Source organism: Elephas maximus, chromosome 14 (assembly GCF_024166365.1).
Source record: "Elephas maximus indicus isolate mEleMax1 chromosome 14, mEleMax1 primary haplotype, whole genome shotgun sequence".
In the NCBI taxonomy this organism is placed as follows: domain Eukaryota; kingdom Metazoa; phylum Chordata; class Mammalia; order Proboscidea; family Elephantidae; genus Elephas; species Elephas maximus.
Window position 1 is genome coordinate 26,958,749 of NC_064832.1, and position 20,674 is coordinate 26,979,422.

The window sequence follows — 20,674 nt, forward strand, 5'->3', positions numbered from 1 at the left end:
AATTGAAGAGGAATGGCATTGTGTTCATCATCAAAAAGAATATTTCAAGGTCTACCTCAAAGTACAAGACACTCAGTTAAGGATATCCATACACCTACATGGAAGACCAGTTAATATGACTATTTATTCAAATTTACACACTAACCACTAAGGCTGAAGATGAGGAAATTGAAGATTTTTACCAACTTCTGCAGTCTGAAATTGATTAAACATGCAACCAAGATGCATTGATACTTACTGCTGATTGGGGTACAAAAGTTGGAAATAAAGGATCTGTAGTTGGAAAATATGGCCTTGGTGATAGAAACAATGCCAGGGACTGTATGATAGAATTTTGCAAGACCAATGACTTATTCATTGCAAATATCTCTTTTCAACAACATAGATGGCTACTATACACATGGAGATCACTGGATGGAAAACACTGGAATCATATTGACTATATCTGTGGAAAGAGACGATGGAAAAGCTCAATATTATCAGTCAGAAAAGGACAGGGGCCGACTGCAGAACAGACCATCAACTGCTCATACGCAAGTTTAAGTTGAAGCTGTAGAAAATTAGAACAAGTCCACGAGAACCAAGATACAACCCTGAGTATATCCCACTTGAATTAGGAGACTACCTCAAGAATAGATTTGATGCACTGAACACTAACGAGCGAAGACCAGGCAAGTTGTGGCATGACATCAAGGATATCATACATTAAAAAAGCAAAAGGTCATTGAAAAGACAGGAAAGAAAGAAGAAAAGACCAAATTGGATGTCAGGAGAGACTCTGAAACTTGCTCTTGAACGTCAAGTAGCTAAAGCGAATGGGAGAAATGATGAAGTAAAAGAGCTGAACAGAAGATTTCAAAAGGCAACTTGAGAAGAGAAAGTAAAATATTACAATGAAATGTGCGAAGACCTGGAGTTAGAAAACCAAAAGGGAAGAACACACATGGTATTCTCAAGTTGAAGAATTGAAGAAAAAATTCAAGCCTTGAGTTGAAATTTTGAAGGATTGTATGGGTAAAATATTGAAAGATGCAGGAATCGTCAAAAGAAGATGGATGGAATACACAAAGTCACTGTACCAAAAAGCAGTAGTTGACATTCAACCATTTCAGGAGGTCGCTTTTGATCAAACTGATGGTATTGAAGGAAGATGCTCAAGCTGCACTGAAGACGTTGGTGAAAAACAAGGCTCCAGGAATTGACAGAATACCAGTTGAGATGTTTCAACAAATGGATGCAGTGTTGGAGGTGCTCACTCATCTACACCAAGAAATTTTGAACAGCCACCCAGCCAACTAACTGGAAGAGATCCATATTTGTGCCCATTGCTAAGAAAGGTGATCCAACAGAATGTGGAAACTATTGAACAATATCATTAATATCACACACAAGTAACATTTTGCTAAGTATCATTAAAAAATGGTTGCAGCAGTATATCCCCAGGGCACTGCCAGAAATTCAAGCTGGATTCAGAAGAGGATGTGGAACCAGGGATTTCACTGCTGATGTCAGATGGATCTTGGCTGAAAGCACAGAATACCAGAAAGCTATTTCCCTGTGTCTTATTAGCTATGCAAAGGCATTCAACTGTGTGGATCACAACAAATTATAGATAACATTGTGAAGAATCAGAATTCTAGAACATTTCATTATGCTCATGCAGAACCTGTACAAAGACCAAGAGGCAGTAGTCACTCAAACAGAATGAGGGGACAGTGCATGGTTTAAAATCAGGAAAGGTGTGTCAGGGTTGTATCCTTTCACTGTACTTACTCAATCCCTGTGCTGAGCAAATAATCCGAGTACCTGGACTATATATGAAGAAGGACAAGGCATCAGGATTGGAGGAAGACTCATTATTAACAATCTGCAATATGCAGATGACACAACATTTCTTGCCGAAAGTGAAGAGGACTTGAAGCACTTACTGATGAAGATCAAAGACGGCAGCCTCCAATATGGATTATACCTCAACATAGAACAAAAATCCTCAAGACTGGACCAATAAGCAATATCATGAAAAATGGAGGAAATATAGAAGTTGTCAAGAATTTTATTTTACTTGGATCCGCAATCAACACCCATGGAAGCAGCAGTCAAGAAATCAAATGATGTATTGCATTGGGCAAATCTGCTACAAAAGATCTCTTTCAAGTGTTGAAAAGCAAAGATGTTACTTTGACGACTGAGGTGCACCTGACCCAAGCCATGGTATTCTCAATCATCTCACATGCACGTGAAAGCTGGATAATGAATCCGGAAGACGAAAGCATAACCGATGCCTTTGAATTATCGTGTTGGTGAAGAATATCGAATATGCCACGGACTGCCGGAAGGAGGGAGAAGTCTGTCTTGGAAGACATACGGCCAGAGTGCTCTTTAGAAGTGAGGATGGTGCAACTTCATGTCACATACTTTGGACATGTTATCAGGAGGGACCAGTCTCCGGAGGGTGACACCACGCTTGGTACAGGGCCAGCGAAAAAGAGGAAGGCCCTCCATGAGACGGATCGAGACAGTGGTTGCAACAATGGGCTCAAACATACCAACAATTTTGAGGATGGTGCCGGAATGGGCAGTGTTTCATTCTGTTGTACACAGGGTTGTTCAGAGTTGGAACTGACTTGATGGCAACTGACAACAACGGCATATCAATAACTTCTTTTAGAATGAAGTAGTAATTAAAGGAAGGAGTGATATATGAGAATTACAAGAAAAATTACTAAGGTTTCTTTATGTTCTGGCATGGGAGGATATCCATAGGGGGTGACACAATGAGCTACCATACTGGGTGATGTTAACCCAAAGATGTCACTGGTAGAGGGCCAGTGAGGGCAAGGGAGACCCTTAGTGAGATAAATTTGTACAATAGCCACAATGATGGACTTGAACATGCTGGAAAATGTGAGCATGATGCAAGACCAGGCAATATCTCATCCTGTTGTGCATAAGGTCACCATGAGTTGTAATCAACTTGATTACAGTAATCCATCCATCCATCCATCCATCCATCCATCCATCCATCCATCCATCCATCCATCCATCCATCCATCCATCCATCCATCCATCCATCCATCCATCCATCCATCCATCCATCCATCCATCCATCCATCCATCCATCCATCCATCCATCCATCCATCCATCCATCCATCCATCCATCCATCCATCCATCCATCCATCCATCCATCCATCCATCCATCCATCCATCCCCCTACCCACCCACCTACCTATCATCTATATTTTCTACAATGAACATATATTCATAAAAACTGAAAAATACCATTAAACAAAGATTTACTAAAATCCAAAGCTTTTTGAAAAGTAGTAGCTTACCTGATGACTTTGCTATACCATTTCTCTCAGTAGATTGAAAACAGTATTGCTATAGCTATTGTGTGGCAAAGTTGTATGAAATAACAGGCACGTAGTCAAATACCATCACATGTCATTTTATTGGGGGAACTGTGTTAGTACATGTTAATTCTATTTACTTGGTTGCTTTTCATTCTGTCAAACAAGGCTCCAAAGGCCACAAGCCCATGAAATTATACAATTATTCTCCCATAATTTGCTCGAGAACACAAAAATCAAATACAAAGAATTGTTCAAGTGAATATGAAAACTGTCCTTCAGCTTCTTTGGTTGACATTGTTGTTTTTTTTTTTTTTTTGGTTTCTCCCCAAAAGGTGGCCATTAAGGATCAGGGAGTACAGTGGCATGGAAGAAGGATGAAAATGGAACATGTAAAAAGCAAAAACAAAGTTTTGCTACATTTTATCTTCAAAGTTTCAAATCTTTTTTTTGCTTTTTGGACCAAAAAACCTATCAATACTTTTCATTCCACTCTTGTCAACTTTAGCCAAAGCCTTCTGAGCTGCAGTCATTTTGCTATTTTTCTGTTAATGGAAATAAGAGAGAAAAACTGTCATGAATCATAACATTCATAAATCACATGTACAAATCAAACAAAACGTGTATGTCTTGAGGTTTATTAAGGGGAGGTAAGCCTTCACTGCTAACGTGCTTCCTACGGGAGTGATTATGGAGAAGAAGTTCTAATTCTATCCAGAGTTCAGACCTAAGAGTCAGAGTATGTTAAAAGAGGCAGGAGACAAAACTGCCGCCTTCTGAGGAGTGGGATGTTACAGCGATTTACTGGAGGGGATAATTCTGGAGGGCACGTTAAATGCAATGACACCAGCGATGGAACAGACAGACTGCAATTCCGTCTGCGCTGTCAGAGGGAGGAGCTGCAGCCTTGTATCACCACATGATGAATAAACCACACCAATTCACCATTTCATTTTACTCATACACTCTATAGGAAACCAACACTAACTATTATGTCCCAAAGATGACCTGCATTGCAAGGCATACTGGGAGCAGAAGAGCTGCCCCATTTTTCTTCCAACAAAGAAATACTTCCCAAAAAGCTGATCCAAATGACCCTGCCCTGTAAATTTCTGTCTCTCCCACAACTTGCTCAGAATACCGGATGAGAACCGGCAAAGAAAAAAATCATATGTCTCCCCGGGGGCTGTGAAACAAGATCATTGCCAAAGTAGCTTTTCAGGCTCCAGCATGTGATCGCCACACTCTTCCTTCTCACAGTCTGTCACTTATAGTTTAGTGGGCTCATTTTTTGGCTGGATGGTGAAAAATGACAGTCCCTTTCAGACAAGCTATCCCACACACTTTACTGACATTCTGGTCCAACCTCCGACCTCACCGGTGCTATTCCCAGTGGATACAATGGAAAGTTGGCTTAGAAGGGTGGGACACAAGTATTACTCTTAGAGAAACTCAAAATGTCCCTGCTAACAAAGGGCACTGAGAAAACCAGCTAGTTAGCCAGCTCTCAAGCTGGTTTATCCCCTGGCACCACAGGCCAGAATAAATTACCTATAGACTAAAGAATAAAATTAAAAAAACAAACAAACAAAGGAAAAAAACCTCTAATGGTGGTTGTTAAATGTTGTTAAAATCTAAGTGGAAGTTACTTTATCTTGGGATGGCAAGACCTTTCTAAGCATAAAAACAATGGTCAAATCATAAAGAAAAGCTATTCTTATACTTAATCTCAGGAAATATAAAACTGTTAAAAATCAAAAAGGCTAAAAAATATTGGACAATTATTTGCATCTATACATCATGAAAAGTGTTAACAGCCATAATTTAGAATGAACTCTTACCAATCAGCAAGGAAAACATTAGTATTCCAATATAAAAACAGGCAAGGGACATGAATCAACAATTTTCAAAAATGGAAATTAGCAATAAGCATTTGGAAAAAAAAAAAAAACCTTTTTTAGTTGTAAACTAATTTGACAGGCAAAATTTTTCAAGAATAAAAATCACATTCAATGTTGTCAAGCATGCAAAATGAATACTCACCAGCAATAATGGTTGAGGGTACAAATTTTACTACATTTTTGGAAAGCATTTTGGCTATATGTATTTCAGTAATTATGAAAGGGCTCATGTTTTTTGAGCTCTTACTTTAACTTCTAAATTGTACCTAAAAGGTATCATTAGGAGTGTAGGGAGACTATAAATAAGAATGCTGATCACTTCTTTGTAAGAAAAATTTAAAAAATATGAAGTAATCCATGTGGCCAAAAATAGGGGAATGATTAAATAATGTTCCATATGATGAAATAAAGTAACACACATACTTGAATGCTGTGAAGCAATTAAAATGTTTTCAAACAATATTTAATGACGTGAATATTTTTTATAATACAATGGTAAAGGAAAAGAACTAAAAACCACGTAAATTTTATAATGCCAATTTAAAAATCTATGTATATGCATATGTATATATGTATGTGCGTATACATACTGTATATATATTACATGCATAAAACTTAAGAAGAAACATTTGCTGAGGTTATTGCTGAGTGGTAGATTAATAATTATGTCAGCATCATGATTTCAGGGAAGCTTCTGGGTAGTAGGGTTGGCAAAAAATTACCTGTGGCTGCCCCCTCTCTTGCCCCACCCTATCACTCTGTGGACACATAGCAAAGTTCAGGCACACTCATGCTAAGCACATTGCATTTCTTTGATTTGTAAGAAGTTTTAATTGCCTAACACTTTCAATGCCAATCACAACTTTGAATTAATTATTACATCAGGGAAATGCAAGTTGCTCATTTGCATGATCAGGATTGCAAAAGCGCCCACCATCCAGTGCACCAACCTCCCTTGATGTGCTCAGGTAGCAGCATCCAAGTGTACAGACAGCATGCCACTGCCCTGGACACACATACCTTTTCGGTCTTCAAATCTTTAGTGTTAAACTTAGTATAATCTTCTTTTGCTTCTACAGGCTCATCAGACAACTTTATTTTCTGCAATGTTAGAGCAGTGAAGTGCTGTCAAACATCACCTTGACACTTATATCAAACCATTCAAAAACAACAATGATCAGGTGCAATCTGGACCCAGCAGTCACCTCACAAAGAGGCCAAATGGGGCAGCAGATGCCACAAAGGGCTTGAAATTTTCCAAGTTCCTTCACATTTTGCTAGTTTTCTAAGAGCTAAGGCACACGCCACTTCCCAGAAGGAGACCTGGTGATGTGGGCTATGGATGGGCAGCTACACCATCCAGCCCCTTAGGCAGTCTCACAATACTAAATACAGACTGTGTATGCACCAGGTATGGCGGGCATCTGGTGACTGCTGACTGCCAGGACAGTGTGAGTGGTGAAAGCAAGGCAAAGTGATCACGGGTGACAAGCCCCTCTAGGAGGGCAAGTGCCAGCCAGAACCCTGCTCCATTCCCCTCCTGGGCTGGTTTAAAACCCCCGTATGAATACAGAGACCATGTCATTCTATTATTGCCATCTTTGCACAACTGTGTGTTCCTCCCTGCTCTGCATTCATTTTATGCACGCAAGAACAACCCTGCAAAGCAAGCAGCTAGCAGCAGAGAGAAGCACAGAGAGGTAAATGATTAGCTTAAGGTCATCACGGAGAGGACTTGGGACAAGATCTTTGTTTTCAACAATTGTTCTTTCCATTAAGCCTAGTGACAGCTAAGCTAAACCTTTACTTAATATCTTCATCTCTCACATGAGTGTTTTGTACCAAAGAATGTGAGAATCTTGTCAAGAGCAAGTGAGGCCTTAATGTTCATAATACAGAACAAATTGTGACACACTTGTTATGAGAAGGTACCATAGCTGGGCAGATAAGTCTGGATGTTTAAGATGCAGGATTGACTGCCTGGTGATCACAGCTTGGATTCTGACAGATCTTTAAGTTCTTTGTGGAGACACCAGGCTAACAAGACCCAAGAGAGATCTAGCCCAGGAAATGTGGCTTTGCTCCTTGCCTCATGCTTCATTCCCGAGCTCTTGCTGAACACAGAACCGGTGGAGCTGGCAATAAAAGATGGCCAGTGTGCACGGCACAGGGAGAAAACATGTCTTAGGGATTCTTCACTGGAAGTAACACAGGTGCATCCTGGGAAGGCACCACATACTGTGGAAACCTCTCAGCCACACAGCAACCTCTAGTGTTAAAAAATTAGTATACATCATCTATGAGTCATCTGTCCGCCCAAAGTGAAAGCATACGCACAACTTTCTTAGGAATACATGTTTCTATTTAAAGTAAGAGAGTAAAGGGTATATAGGTGATGTGTATTTTTACTAGTAAGGTATCTTCAACCAGGAGAGTTGAGCTCACAGCTAATAATGCTGAAGGCTATAATATTTTCAGAACACAAAACACTAGAAGTTATGTGGATGTTTGAGCTCCTTTTCAGTGGAAAAATGTTTCTAATATAGATGTCACTGTCACAACTTGAATACTATTCACTTTTCACTGATACATCAAATAAAAAATCTTCATGGTGAGGGCTTAAGATGAAAGACACTTACTTATAAATAAATATAAAGTGTTTCACAACATGACTGGTCCAGATGTTTCCATTCCTCATTCCCAAACAAGATACCAGTTTAAGAGCTTATGAAAAAGAAAATGATTGTGGTAGCTTCTGCACGTAATCAATTCTTATGTTCTTCTCAGCATGCTGTCGAGTTGTTGGAGAAAATATCATTGCTATATTTAATGAAACTCTTCTTATTTAAAGACCGAAAGTCCATGGATTTGGGGGAATGTCTCAGTATAGTCAGATGTGGCTCAGAAAAAACGTAAAAAGGGTCTGAAAAAAGAAGCGCAAACAGCAGAGTACCACAGAGATCAACGCTGGGATTGGTTTTACCACTCTTATAAATTATTTATAAGCAGTAACTCAGGAATCTCTCCAAACCCACTGACTGCATTCAGTTCTTCTTGTTAGTGAAAGCAGTGACAAATTCAAAAGTCTGAAGGGATGGGAGGTTGGAAACTGAGCTTCAACATAGCCAAGTGTATAACAGTAAAGGAAAAATAATGCAAAACATATGGATGACAGGCTCCAAGCTAACAACAACAATGAAAATCTAAGAGCCATTGGAATGCATTTCCTGAAAACAATCAACTATATTACCATAAAAATCAATCACAAAATAGACCTTAAAGCAAAATCCATCACAAAGGATAAGAAAGGACACCATATAATGATTAGAGAGTCAATTCAACAAAAAGACATAACCATAAAAAGTACCTATGCATCCAACAACAGGGCTCAAAACACATAAAACAAACTCTAACAGCAATGAAAAGAGAAACAGCCTCACAATAATAGTAGGAGACTTCAAAACACCACTTTTGGTGAAGGACAGAACATCCAGAAAGAAGCTCAATAAAGACACCGAAGATCTAAATGCCAAAATCAACCAACTTAATCTCATAGACATATACAGAACACTCCACCCAAAGCAGCCAAGTATACTTTCTTTTCCAACACACATGAAACATTCTCCAGAACAGGCCACATATTAGACCACAAAGCAAGCTAAACAGAATCCAAAACATTGAAATATTACAAAGCATCTTTTCTGACCATAAAGTCACAAAAGTAGAAATCAATAACAGAAAAGGCAAGGAAAAAAAAATCAAATACATGGAAACTGAACAACACCTTGCTCAAAAACTACTGGGTTACAGAAGAAATTAAGGACAGAATAAAGAAATTCACAGAATCAAGTAAGAATGAAAATGCATCCTACCAGAACCTTTGGGACACATCAAAAGCAGGGCTCAAAGGTCAATTTACAGCAATAAACGCACACATCCAAAAAGAAGGCCCAAAATCAAAACATTAATCCCACAACTTGAACAAATAGAAAGAGAGCTGCAAAAGAAGCCCTAAGGCACCAAAAGAAAGCAAATAATAAAAATTAGAACAAAAGTAAATGAAATAGAAAACAGAAAAACAATTGAAAGAGTTAACAAAACCAAAAGCTGGTTCTTTGAAAAGATCAACATAATCAATAAACCATTGGCCAAATGGAAAAAAAGAAAAACAGGAGTGGAAGCAAATAACCTGAATAAGAAATGAGATGGGTGATATCACAACAGATCCAAATGAAATTAAAAGAATCATTACAGAATATTGTGAAAAACTGTACTACAACAAATTTGAAAACCTACAGGAAATGGACAAATTTCTATATATATATATACTACCTAAACTAACACAGAGGTAGAACAACAAAATAAATCTGTAACAAAAGAAGAGATTGAAGAGGTAATTAAAAACCTCCCAACAAAAAAAGCCCTGGCCCTGATGGCTTCACTAGAGAATTCTAACCAAACTTTTGAAGAACAGTTAACACCACTACTACTAAAGGTATTTCAGAACCCAGAAATGGATGGAATACTTCCAAACTCATCACATGAAGCCAGCATAACCCTGATACCAAAACCAGGTAAAGACACCACAAAAAAAAGAAAATTACAGACCTATATACCTCATTTATTATATTATTATATTTATTATATTATTATATTAACGGGTTATACCTCATGAACATAGATGCAAAAATTCTCAACAAAATTCTAGCCAATAGAATTCAACAACATATCAAAAAAATAATTCACCATGACCAAGTGGGATTCATACCAGCTATTTTTATGCAGGGATGGTTCAACATTAGAAAAACAATCAATATAATCTATCGCATAAATAAAACAAAAGACAAGAACCACAGGATCTTATCAATTGATGCAGAAAAGGCATTTGACAAAGCCCAATGCCCATTCATGATAAAAACTCTCAGCAAAATAGGAATAGAAGGGAAATTCCTCAACATAATAAAGGGCATTTATACAAAGCCAACAGCTAACATTATCCTAAATGGAGAGAGTCTGAAAACATTCCCCTCAAGAATGAGAACCAGGCAAGGATGCCCTTTATCATCACTGTTATTCAACTTTGTGCTGGAGGCCCTAGTCAGAGCAAGCAGACACAAAAAAGAAATAAAAGGGCGTCCGAAATTGGTAAGGAAGAAGTAAAAGTATCCCTAATATACAGAAAACCCCAAAGAATTCACAAGAAAACTACTGGAATACAGATTTCAGCAAAGTATCAGGATACAAGATAAACATACAAAAATCAGCTGGATTTCTCCACATCAACAAAGAGAACTTTGAAGAGGAAATCACCAAATCAATACCATTTACAATACCCCCCAAGAAGATAAAATACTTAGGAATAAATCTAACCAGAGACGTAAAAGACCTATACAAAGAAAACTGCAAGACACTACTGTAAGAAACCAGAAGACACCTACAAAAGTGGAAAAACATACTTTGCTCATGGATAGGAAGACTCAACATTGTGAAATTGTCGATTCTACCCAAAGTGATCTACAGATACAGTGCAATCCTGATCTAAATACCAATAACATTTTTTAATGAGATGGAGAAACAAATCACCAACTTCATAAGGACAGGGAGAAGACCTCCGATAAGTAAAGCATTACTGAAGAAGAAGAACAAAGTGGGAGGCCTCACACTACCTGATCTTAGAACCTATTTATGTTAGTCATCTAGTGCTGCTATACCAGAAATACCACAAGCTGATGGCTTTAACAAAGGGAAATGTATTCTCTCATAGTCCAGTAGAGTACAAAGTCTGAATTCAGGGCATTGGCTCTAGGGGAAGGCTTTCTCTCTCTCTATTGGCTCTGGAGGAAGGTCCTTGTGATGCATCAGTCTTCCCTTGGTCTGGGAGCATCTCAGCACAGAAATCTCAGGTCCAAAGGACACACTCTACTCCTGGCACTGCTTTCTTGGTGGTATGAGGTCCCCATGTCTCTCTGCTCGCTTCTGTCTTCTGTATCTCAAAAGAGATTGGCTTAAGACACTGATCTTGTAGATCTCATCAATAAAACTGTCACTAATCCATCTCATTACATCATAGTGATAGGATTTACAACACACAGGGAAATCACATCAGATGACAAATAGTGGACAATCACACAATGCTGGAAATCATGACCTAGCCAAGTTGGCAGATATTTTGGGGGAACATAATTCAATCCAAGACACTATTATACTGCCATGGTAGTAAAAACAGCCTGGTACTGGTACAAAAACAGATACCTAGACCAATGGAACAGATTGAGAACCCAGACATAAATTTATCCACCTATGAGCACTGATATTTGACAAAGGCCTGAAGTCCGTTAAATGAGGAAAAGGCAGTCTCTTTAGCAAATGGTGCTGGCATAACTGGATATCCATCTGCAAAAAAATGAAACAAGACCCACACCTCACACCATGCACAAAAACTAACTCAGAATGGATCAAAGAAGACCTAAATATAAAATCTAAAATGATAAAGATCATGGAAGGAAAACTAGGAGAAATGCTGGGAGCCCTCATACATGGCATAAACAGAATACCAACCATAACTAACAATGCACAAACACCAGAGGAGAAACTAGATACCTGGCAGCTCCTAAAAATCAAACGCTTATGCTCATCCGAAGACTTCATCAAGAGTAAAAAGACAACCTACACTGGGAAAAAAATTTTGGCTAGGACATATCCGATCAGGGACTAATCTCTAAAATCTACAAGATACTGCAAAACTTCAGCAACGAAAAGACAAACAACCCAATGAAAAAATGGGCAAAGGATATGAACAGGCACTTCGCCAAAGAAGTCAGGCATCTAACAGATACATGAGGAAATACTCACTATCATTAGCCATTAGAGAAATGCCAATGGAAACTACAATGAGATACCATCTTACCCCAACAAGGCTAGCATTAATCCAAAAAACACAAAATAATAAATGCTGGAGAGGTTGTGGAGAGACTGGAACATTTATACACTGGTAGGAATGTCAAGTGGTACAACTACTTTGGAAATCAATTTGGAAATCATAACATATGCTGAGTGAAACTAGTCAGTCACAAAAGGGCAAATATTGCATGAGACCACTATTATAAGAACTCAAGAAAAGATTTAAACACAGAAGAAAACATCCTCTGACAGTTATGAGGGTGAGGAGGGAGGGAGAAGGATATTCACCAACTAGATACTAGACAAGAATTAGGTGAAGGGAAGGACAACACACAATACAGGGGAAGTCAGGACAACTGTACTAAATCAAAATCTAAGAAGTTTACTGAATACAACTCAACACTTCCAGGAACAGAGTAGCAGGGGCAGGGGTCTGGGGACCATAGTTTCAGGCGACATCTAGGTCAATTGGCATAAGAAAGTTTATTGAGAAAATGTTCAGCTTGAGACCATAAGAACTTGATGGTGCCCAGCTACCACCAATGACCACCCTGACAGGGGACGCAACAGAGAGTCCCTCACAGAGCAGGAGAAAAGTAGGGTGCTGAACTCAAATTCATGTAAAAAGACCAGACTTAATGGTCTGACTGAGACTACAGGAATTCCAGAAGACATGGCCTCTGGATTCTCTGTTAACCCAGAACTAAAACCATTCCCAAAGCCTAATTGTCAGACAAAGAATAGACTGGACTATAAGATATAAAATGATACTCATGAAGAGTGTGCTTCTTAGCTCAGGTAGATACATGAGACTAAATGGGCAGCTCCCATCCAGATTCAAGATGAGAAGGCAGAAAGGGATAGAAGCTGGTTGAATAGACATGGGAAGCCTGGGGTGGAAAGGGTGAATGTGCTATCACATTATATGGATAGCAACTAGGGTCACATAACAATGTGTGTATAAATTTTTGTATGAGAAACTAACTTGAGCTGTAAACTTACACCCAAAGCACAAAAAAAAATTATTAAAAAAAAAAATCAATCATATCCTGGGCACAGAAAGGAAAACCAGCAGAAGACATTAGCCTACATTGGTTTAAACTATGGTACATAATCCAGTACAGTCTGTAATGTGTACAACGGAACGGGAAGAAGATATGATACAGAAGACCTCAAAAAGCAACTCAGAGAATCCAGGAAATGAGGCTGAGGCTTAGGAGGAACCAGACACCAAGATCTAAATCAGAGGTTGACAACAGATGGCCCAGAGGTCAAATCTAGCTGGCTGCCTGTTGTTGTAAATAAAGTTTTATTGTAACACAGCCACGTCCATTCATTTACACATTGTCTATGGCTGTTTTCACACTACAAACAGCAGAGGTGAGTAGTTGTGACAGAAACCATCTGTCCCAGGAAGCCTAAAATATTCACTATCTGGCCTTTACAGAAAGGTTTGCTGACCCTTGATCTAAATCATAAATGATGAAATCACAAACTAGTTTTGGAAACTAAAATGAGAAGACAAAAAACTGAGACAGAAAAGAATAAACTTATGAAGCTTGTTACCCCAGAGGGTATTACAGGCTAAAACCTGCAAAAATAGGTTTAGATCAATTCATGAATGATCTCTAAGCTACTAAGGAAAAAGACATTTGGGAGAAAGGGATATGCTTAATTTTGGGAAAGAGAAAGTAAGAAAGAACAAAATACTTTCAGAGTGCCTGCTCTCTTAGTTACAGCACGACAATTATGATTCTCTATATCTCCTGTTAGGTCTCTGGGTGGTGCAAACAGTTTGCACCGGACTAGAGTAGCCCTGGAAACCCTGGTGGCGTAGTGGTTAAGTGCTACGGCTGCTAACCAAAGGGTTGGCAGTTCGAATCCGCCAGGCGCTCCTTGGAAACTCTGTGGGGCAGTTCTACTCTGTCCTATAGGGTTGCTATGAGTCGGAATTGACTCGACGGCACTGGGTTAGAGTAGCCCTGGTGATGCAGTGGTTAAAGCTCTTGGCTGCTAACGGAAAGGTCAGTGGTTCCAACCCATCAGCTGATCTGTGGAAGAAAGATGCGACAGTCTACTTCTGTAAAGATCTACAGCCTTGGAAACCCTGTGAGGCCGTTCTGCTGTCCTACAGGGTCGCTGAGTCTGAATCAACTCCAAGGCAGTGAGCTGGGTTTACTAACCTAAAGTTTGTGTTTTGAACACACCCAGAAGCCATGGAAGAAAGGCCTGGTGATTTTCTTCCATAAAGATTACAGAAAAGAAAAGCCTACAGGAGAAGTCCCACTCTGTAACACACAAGTTCACCATGAATCAGAATCCACTCTACGGCAATGTGCTTGGTTTTTTTTGTTTAGGAGCCCTGAAAGGGTGGCAGTTTGAATCCACCAGCCACTCCTTGGAAACTCTGTGGGGTAGTTCTACCCTGTCCTATAGAGTCGCTATGAGTCAAAACTGACTCGACGGCAACGGGCTTGATTTTTTTTTTTTAGTGCTATTGTTAAGCACTCAGCTGCTAACTGAAAGATCTGTGGTTCAAACCCATTAGCCAGTCCATGGGAGAAAGACGTGCCTTGGAAACCCTGTGCGGCAGTTCTACTCTGCCCTATAGGGTCACTGAGTTGAAATCGACTCGACGGCAATGGGTTTGTGCTACCATAAGGAGCCCTGGTGGTGCAGTGATTAAGTGCTTCGATGCTAACTGAAAGGTCAGCAATTTGAACCTACCAGCTGCTCCGAAGGAGAAAGGTGTGGCCGTCTGCATCCAGAGGGTTTGGTTTGGTTTTTACTGCTACAACTGGACCAGCTGCTCCGAGGGGGAAAGGTGTGGCCGTCTGCATCCAGAGGGTTTGGTTTGGTTTTTACTGCTACAACTGGACCAGCTGCTCCGAGGGAGAAAGGTGTGGCCGTCTGCATCCAGAGGGTTTGGTTTGGTTTTTACTGCTACAACTGGACCAGCTGCTCCGAGGGAGAAAGGTGTGGCCGTGTGCACCCAGAGGGTTTGGTTTGGTTTTTACTGCTACAACTGGACCAGCTGCTCCGAGGGAGAAAGGTGTGTCCGTCTGCATCCAGAGGGTTTGGTTTGGTTTTTACTGCTACAACTGGACCAGCTGCTCCGAGGGAGAAAGGTGTGGCCGTCTGCATCCAGAGCGTTTGGTTTGGTTTTTACTGCTACAACTGGACCAGCTGCTCCGAGAGAGAAAGGTGTGGCCGTCTGCATCCAGAGGGTTTGGTCTGGTTTTTACTGCTACAACTGGAGATTTAACTACTAGGCTGGAGGCTGACAGGTCCGACCCAGAGGTAGTTTTCTTATACAGTGAAATTTGTGATAGCTGGAACTTGATGAGACTGCCTTGTTTTTCCGGCTCTTGAAAGTCTTCTGCTTTTTACAGGGCACGGTCACCACTTCTCTATCACTCTTGAATTAGTGGAAAATATTTGAGTTTTCCTTCCCTGATAGGTTTCTGCCTTACACAGGCTCTGTCTTTCAGAGGCTTTACTATATCTTACAGCATCTCATTTCTTCCTGGTGCTATTTTTCGAGGGTAAACATTGGGGCTCCTTTGACAACCTGCTGAAAATGGTCCAAAAGTCACAACGAAGATTTTAAAAACTTAGTAGTCCTTTTCTAAAAGTCAAAGTAGTAAGTGTTTTTGGAGGCTCCATCACCTCCAAACAAGACATGATTCAAAAAAAGTGCTGGGTATGTTGGCGACCTTGACACACGAGGGATGAATGCATGGGGAAGGGACGCTGTTGAACATCCGTGACATGTCCTTCACGTTCTCAGGGCCACCATGATTTCACTGGCTGCAGTAGGCGCAAGGAGAATGACCTCACTGACAAGCTTACTTCCTGTCTCTGAGCAGCGCCGACTCATCTGAGATCTGGCCTGGGCTGAATGATACTTCATTTTGAGATGAGGTGTGGCTCATGACTGGCTTCTCCACTCTCTGGAGTCCCTAGGTGATGCAAATAGTTAACGAGCTTGGCTGCTAACTGAAAGGCTGGAAGTTCAAGTCGACCCAGAGGCACCTTGGAAGAAAGGCCTGGCAATCTACTTCCATTGAAAACCCTATGGAACACAGTTCTACTTTGGCACAAATGGGGTTGTTCCATGCATTGCAGTCGGCTCAAAGGCAACTGTTTGTTTGTCGCTTTGTTCTTTTTCTTGGTTCTCCAAATCTGGGAGATAAACGTGAGTGGCAGCCCGCTGTGCAGAGAGGCTGTGGCAGCAGTTTGTGACCTCTGGGAGAAGAAAAGTTTTTCCGCCAGCAGATAAAAATTATACACAAATTTCCTTCATCATTTCAAATACAGAAGGAAAAAAAAAAATGTGGCCATCCTTGTTCAAAGGATTCTTTGTGTTGCAAAAATCATGTTTTGTGTACCTTTGTGCCAGTGACAATTAGATTTAGCAAAATGAGTTTTAGCAATAAGGAGGGTATGCCTGTTATTCATAAAGTTAATTGATTAGCTAATTAAAGAAGACAAAAGTTAAATTACACATCTGTAATATTTTACACAAATATCTTGTTAAAGCTTACTCTTACATTAGGTTTTCATGGTGCTTTATTTACCCCTCAGGGAAAACCTACAAAAATAAAATATACTGAAGGAAAGCCCAGTATACTCCTTACTCCACACAGTGTCACTCCGTCCACGGTGAGTTCAGTACGCTTACGCTAGAACAAGCTTAGTCTCAGATGGAAAAAGTGTAATATTTTTCCAAGTCCCCCAAAGTTATCTCAGTCAGAGCTTCTTACCTTTGATGGAGGGTTTGGCAATGAAGCTGAAGGCTGTGAAAGCCTAAGGAAGAAAAAACCAAAAATTGTAGTCATGGTTTTTCAAAGATAAGCAAACAGAAAGCCTGGACAATTTCAGACTTAGTAAGCCTTGCTTTCATAGCGCAGCTTTGCCTTCATACATCTGACCGTGCGACCACTGCAGCGTAAAAACGAGGTTCTTCACATGACTAAATCTTCATTTTGCTACCTAATTCCTTAGATTGGAATTGTCTGAATTAAAAAAAAAAAAAAAAAATTAGAACCCATTTGTTGAAATACAGTTGCTTTTTTATGGCTCCCAGAAATGTGCATTTTGGCACCGGATGATTTTTCTTCACAAATGACAACACTAGCATATATTAAAAAATGAAGTGAAAATATTTTAACTATTGACAAAAAGCCACACGAACTTTGCTTTTTTTTTTTCCATTGAAGAGAAGTTTGTCTTTCCCCCCAAATCCTTCACCAAAACTTAAACATTCCAGTGAAAAGAAAAAAAAAAAAAATCCCAAAAAATAATCGCAGACAGAGACATAAGGTCTTTAACAAGACAAGCAGCAAAGAAACCCAAGGAAATATCGAACAGAAGGAGGCGCAGGTTTTCAACATACTTTAACTATTACAGAAACCAGTTTCTACAATTTTTAAAACAGGTCCTATGGAATTTGTTAAAAACAACAACTAAATCTATTAAAAACTCATTTTATCTAGATGCATCAGAAGGCAAAAAAGATTTATAAGGACCAGGAAAAGCTATTAAATCATTACACAAATAAAATCTTAACAACAGTTGCTAAAATCTAGGACATAAACACATTTTTTCAACCTAAGATAAGGATCTTTGAAAAGGAGGAAACACAAATCCCGTCATTCTGAAAGCCCTTCTTAAGCCCCTCAAGGACACAGATTGGGTGATACCCTCAAGTTCCAAGCACTGGGCACAATAAAGATACTTAGTGAATATCAACTGATGACAGTCAAAATGATACAAAACCTTTAGATCTAATTTTCAAAAACATTCTAAATGCCATCTACTCTTTCCTTCTCACTTCCTGTTCAACATGATAACGGAGAACTCAGATTATCCTCTAAAATTATTACCAGTTGCCACGGGAATGATACCAACTCATGGTGACCCCATGTGTCAGAGTAAAACTATCCTCCACAGGGTTTTCAGTGGCTGATTTTCCAGACAGATCACCAGGTCTTTCTTCCAGGGCGCCTCTGGGTGGACTTGAGTATTCAACCCTCCAGTTAGCAGCGGGTTGGTTGGTAGTTAGCAGCTGAGGACATTAACTGTTTGCACCACCCAGGGATTCTCTAAAATTCTGTCAATCTGTAATTCCAGTCCTAACTACTCGCTAGTTCCTGCAATCGGTACCCACCAATCACTTTGTTACAATTAGGCACTATCCATTAAAAATCACCTCCAAACCATACAATATATGACACAACTCAAGAATAATCTCTAATCAGAAACAATGATATGAAAAGCCATAAAAAAACCCTTGCTGGGAGAGCCCAGAGCACATAGGTTCTTGTTCAACATCACTGCACACGAACTATACTTACTTTAAGTGTTTAGATAAGTCATCACTTAATTCTTTAGGAATGTAATCAGATATCAGACCATGGGCATAACGAATGTAATCCTCTGAAAGAAAGAAGAATGGAGAAACAAAACAATTAGTAATAATTATGGTGGTTTTACACTCAAATCGACCTGAGTTCAAATTCTGGCCTTCAGGAACTCACTTAACTTCTTGGCCTCAGTTTCCTCATTTGTAAAATGGGTGTACCAGTAGGTGGGGCGATGACAAAAGTGTAACCAGGGCTTCTAACCGGTTTATTCCAGTTTGAGCCTTTGCTGCGAATTTGCATTTCTAACGAGTTCCCAGGCAGCAATGCTAATGCTGCTGGTTAGGGACTGATTCTTTTTTTTATTGTGCTTTAGGTGAAAGTTTACAGAGCAAATTAGTTTCTCATTCAAAAATTTATACACAAATTGTTTTGCGACATTGTTTGCAATCCTCGCAATGTGTCGGCAACCGCCCCTGTCCACCCTGCGTTCCCCATTACCATTCCTCCAGGTTTCCTGCCCCATCCTTTCTCCTTGTTGCTTTAGGCAGGTGTTGCCTATTTGGTCTCATGTACTTGACTGAACTAAGAAGAAGCACGTTCCTCATGTGTGTTATTGTTTGTTTGATAGTGCTGTCTATCTTCAGGAGTGGCTTCAGTTCTGTATTAGAAGGGTGTCCAGGGGCCAGTCTCAGGAGTTCCAACAGTCCCTGTCAGACAAGTAAGTCTGGTCTTTTTAATGTTTTTCTCCTGCTCTGTCCAAGACCCTGTATTGTGTTACCTCTCAGAGTGGTCATTAGTGGTAGCCGGGCACCATCTAGTTCTGGGCTCGGGCTGGTGGAAGCTGTGGCTCACGTGGCCCGTTATTCCTTTGAACTAATATTTTCCTTCTGTCTTCGGTTTTCTTCATTTTCCTTTTCTCTGGACAGGATGGGACCAAAAGCTGTATCTTAAACAGCTGCTAGCAAACTTTTAAGACCCCAGATGCTACTTACCAAAATAGGATGTAGAACATTTTCTTTATGAACTATGTTATGCCAGTTGACCTAGACATGCCCCAGACCATGGTCCCAGCCCTCAGCCCCAATAACTCTGGCCCTGGTGTTTAGATGCGTCTAGGAAGCTTCTGTGATTGTGCCCCTTTGTGTTCTATGATATATATATGAATATACACACTGTACATACAAACGTGTATGTGAAAATATCCACAGTCTAACCTATATTATGTACGTGGGTATATCCTATATGCCCCCACTTCAGCATACATATCTGCTTATCAATTATTGTTTTTATTGTTGTAGAGTTGTATATGCTATAGTATTTACTGTGGTTGCCCCCCATCCCCCTCTCCCCTTATGTTTCTCTAAGTGTCTTGTTTTGCCCCGGTCAAGTTCTGCTGACTTCCCCTCTATTGTATACTGTCTTTCCCTTCACCAAAGTTACCACTTCTGTACTATCTAGTAAGTGATTTATCCTTCCCATCCCTCGCCTCCACTGTAACCATCAAAGATTGTTTCTCCGTGGGTAGATCTTTTGAGTTTTTATAATAGCGGTGTTTATACAACATTTCACTCAGCATAATGCCCTCCAGATTCATCCATGTTGTGAGATGTTTGCAGATTCGTCACTGTTCTTTATCGTTCCATAGTATTGCACTGTGTGTATGTACCATAATTTGTTTATCCATCCACCTGTTGATGGGCACTTAGATTGTTTCCACCTTTTTACTGTTGTGAATAATGTTGCAATGAACATGGGTGTGCATATGTCTATTTATGTGATGGCTCTTATTTCTCTAAGATATATTCCTAGGAGTGGGACTGCTGGATTATATGGTATTTCTATTCTAGCTTTTTAAGGAAGTACCATATTGTTTTCCATAGTGATTGTACCATTTTACATTCCCAGTAGCAATGTATGAGAGTTCCAATCTCCCCACAAGCTCACTAGCATTTGTTGTTTTCTGAGTCTTTGATCAATGCCATTCTTGCAGAGGTGAGAGGGTATCTCATCATGGTTTTGATTTGCATCTCTCTAATGGCTAATGATTGCGAGCATCTTTTCACATATTTGTTGGCCTCCTGAATGTCATCTGTGGTGAAGTATCTGTTCATGTCCTTTGCCCATGTTGTGCTTGGGTTGCTTGTCTTTGTATT

General features: G+C 39.9%; 1 protein-coding gene across 7 annotated transcripts in view; it reads right to left on the reverse strand.

The window, feature by feature from the left end:
- The window catches only part of RNASEH2B (ribonuclease H2 subunit B), a 147,342-nt gene that overhangs the window by 23,943 nt on the left and 102,725 nt on the right, over positions 1-20,674 (reverse strand). For 3 of the 7 annotated variants that reach the window (XR_007513038.1, XR_007513035.1, XM_049852912.1), the window contains exons 8-9: positions 18,513-18,594; positions 16,920-16,962 (exon numbers count right to left, since the gene is read on the reverse strand). Coding sequence is in view for 4 of the 7 variants with exons in the window: in XM_049852912.1 (XP_049708869.1) it covers positions 16,920-16,962; positions 18,513-18,594 (125 nt within the window). In the remaining 3 variants the exon portion in view is untranslated. Of the gene's footprint in view, positions 1-3,652; positions 3,898-6,273; positions 6,355-9,447; positions 16,402-16,919; positions 16,963-18,512; positions 18,595-20,674 lie in introns of those variants that run through there. The other 4 variants (XM_049852910.1, XR_007513034.1, XM_049852911.1 and 1 more) reach the window with 4 other exon arrangements.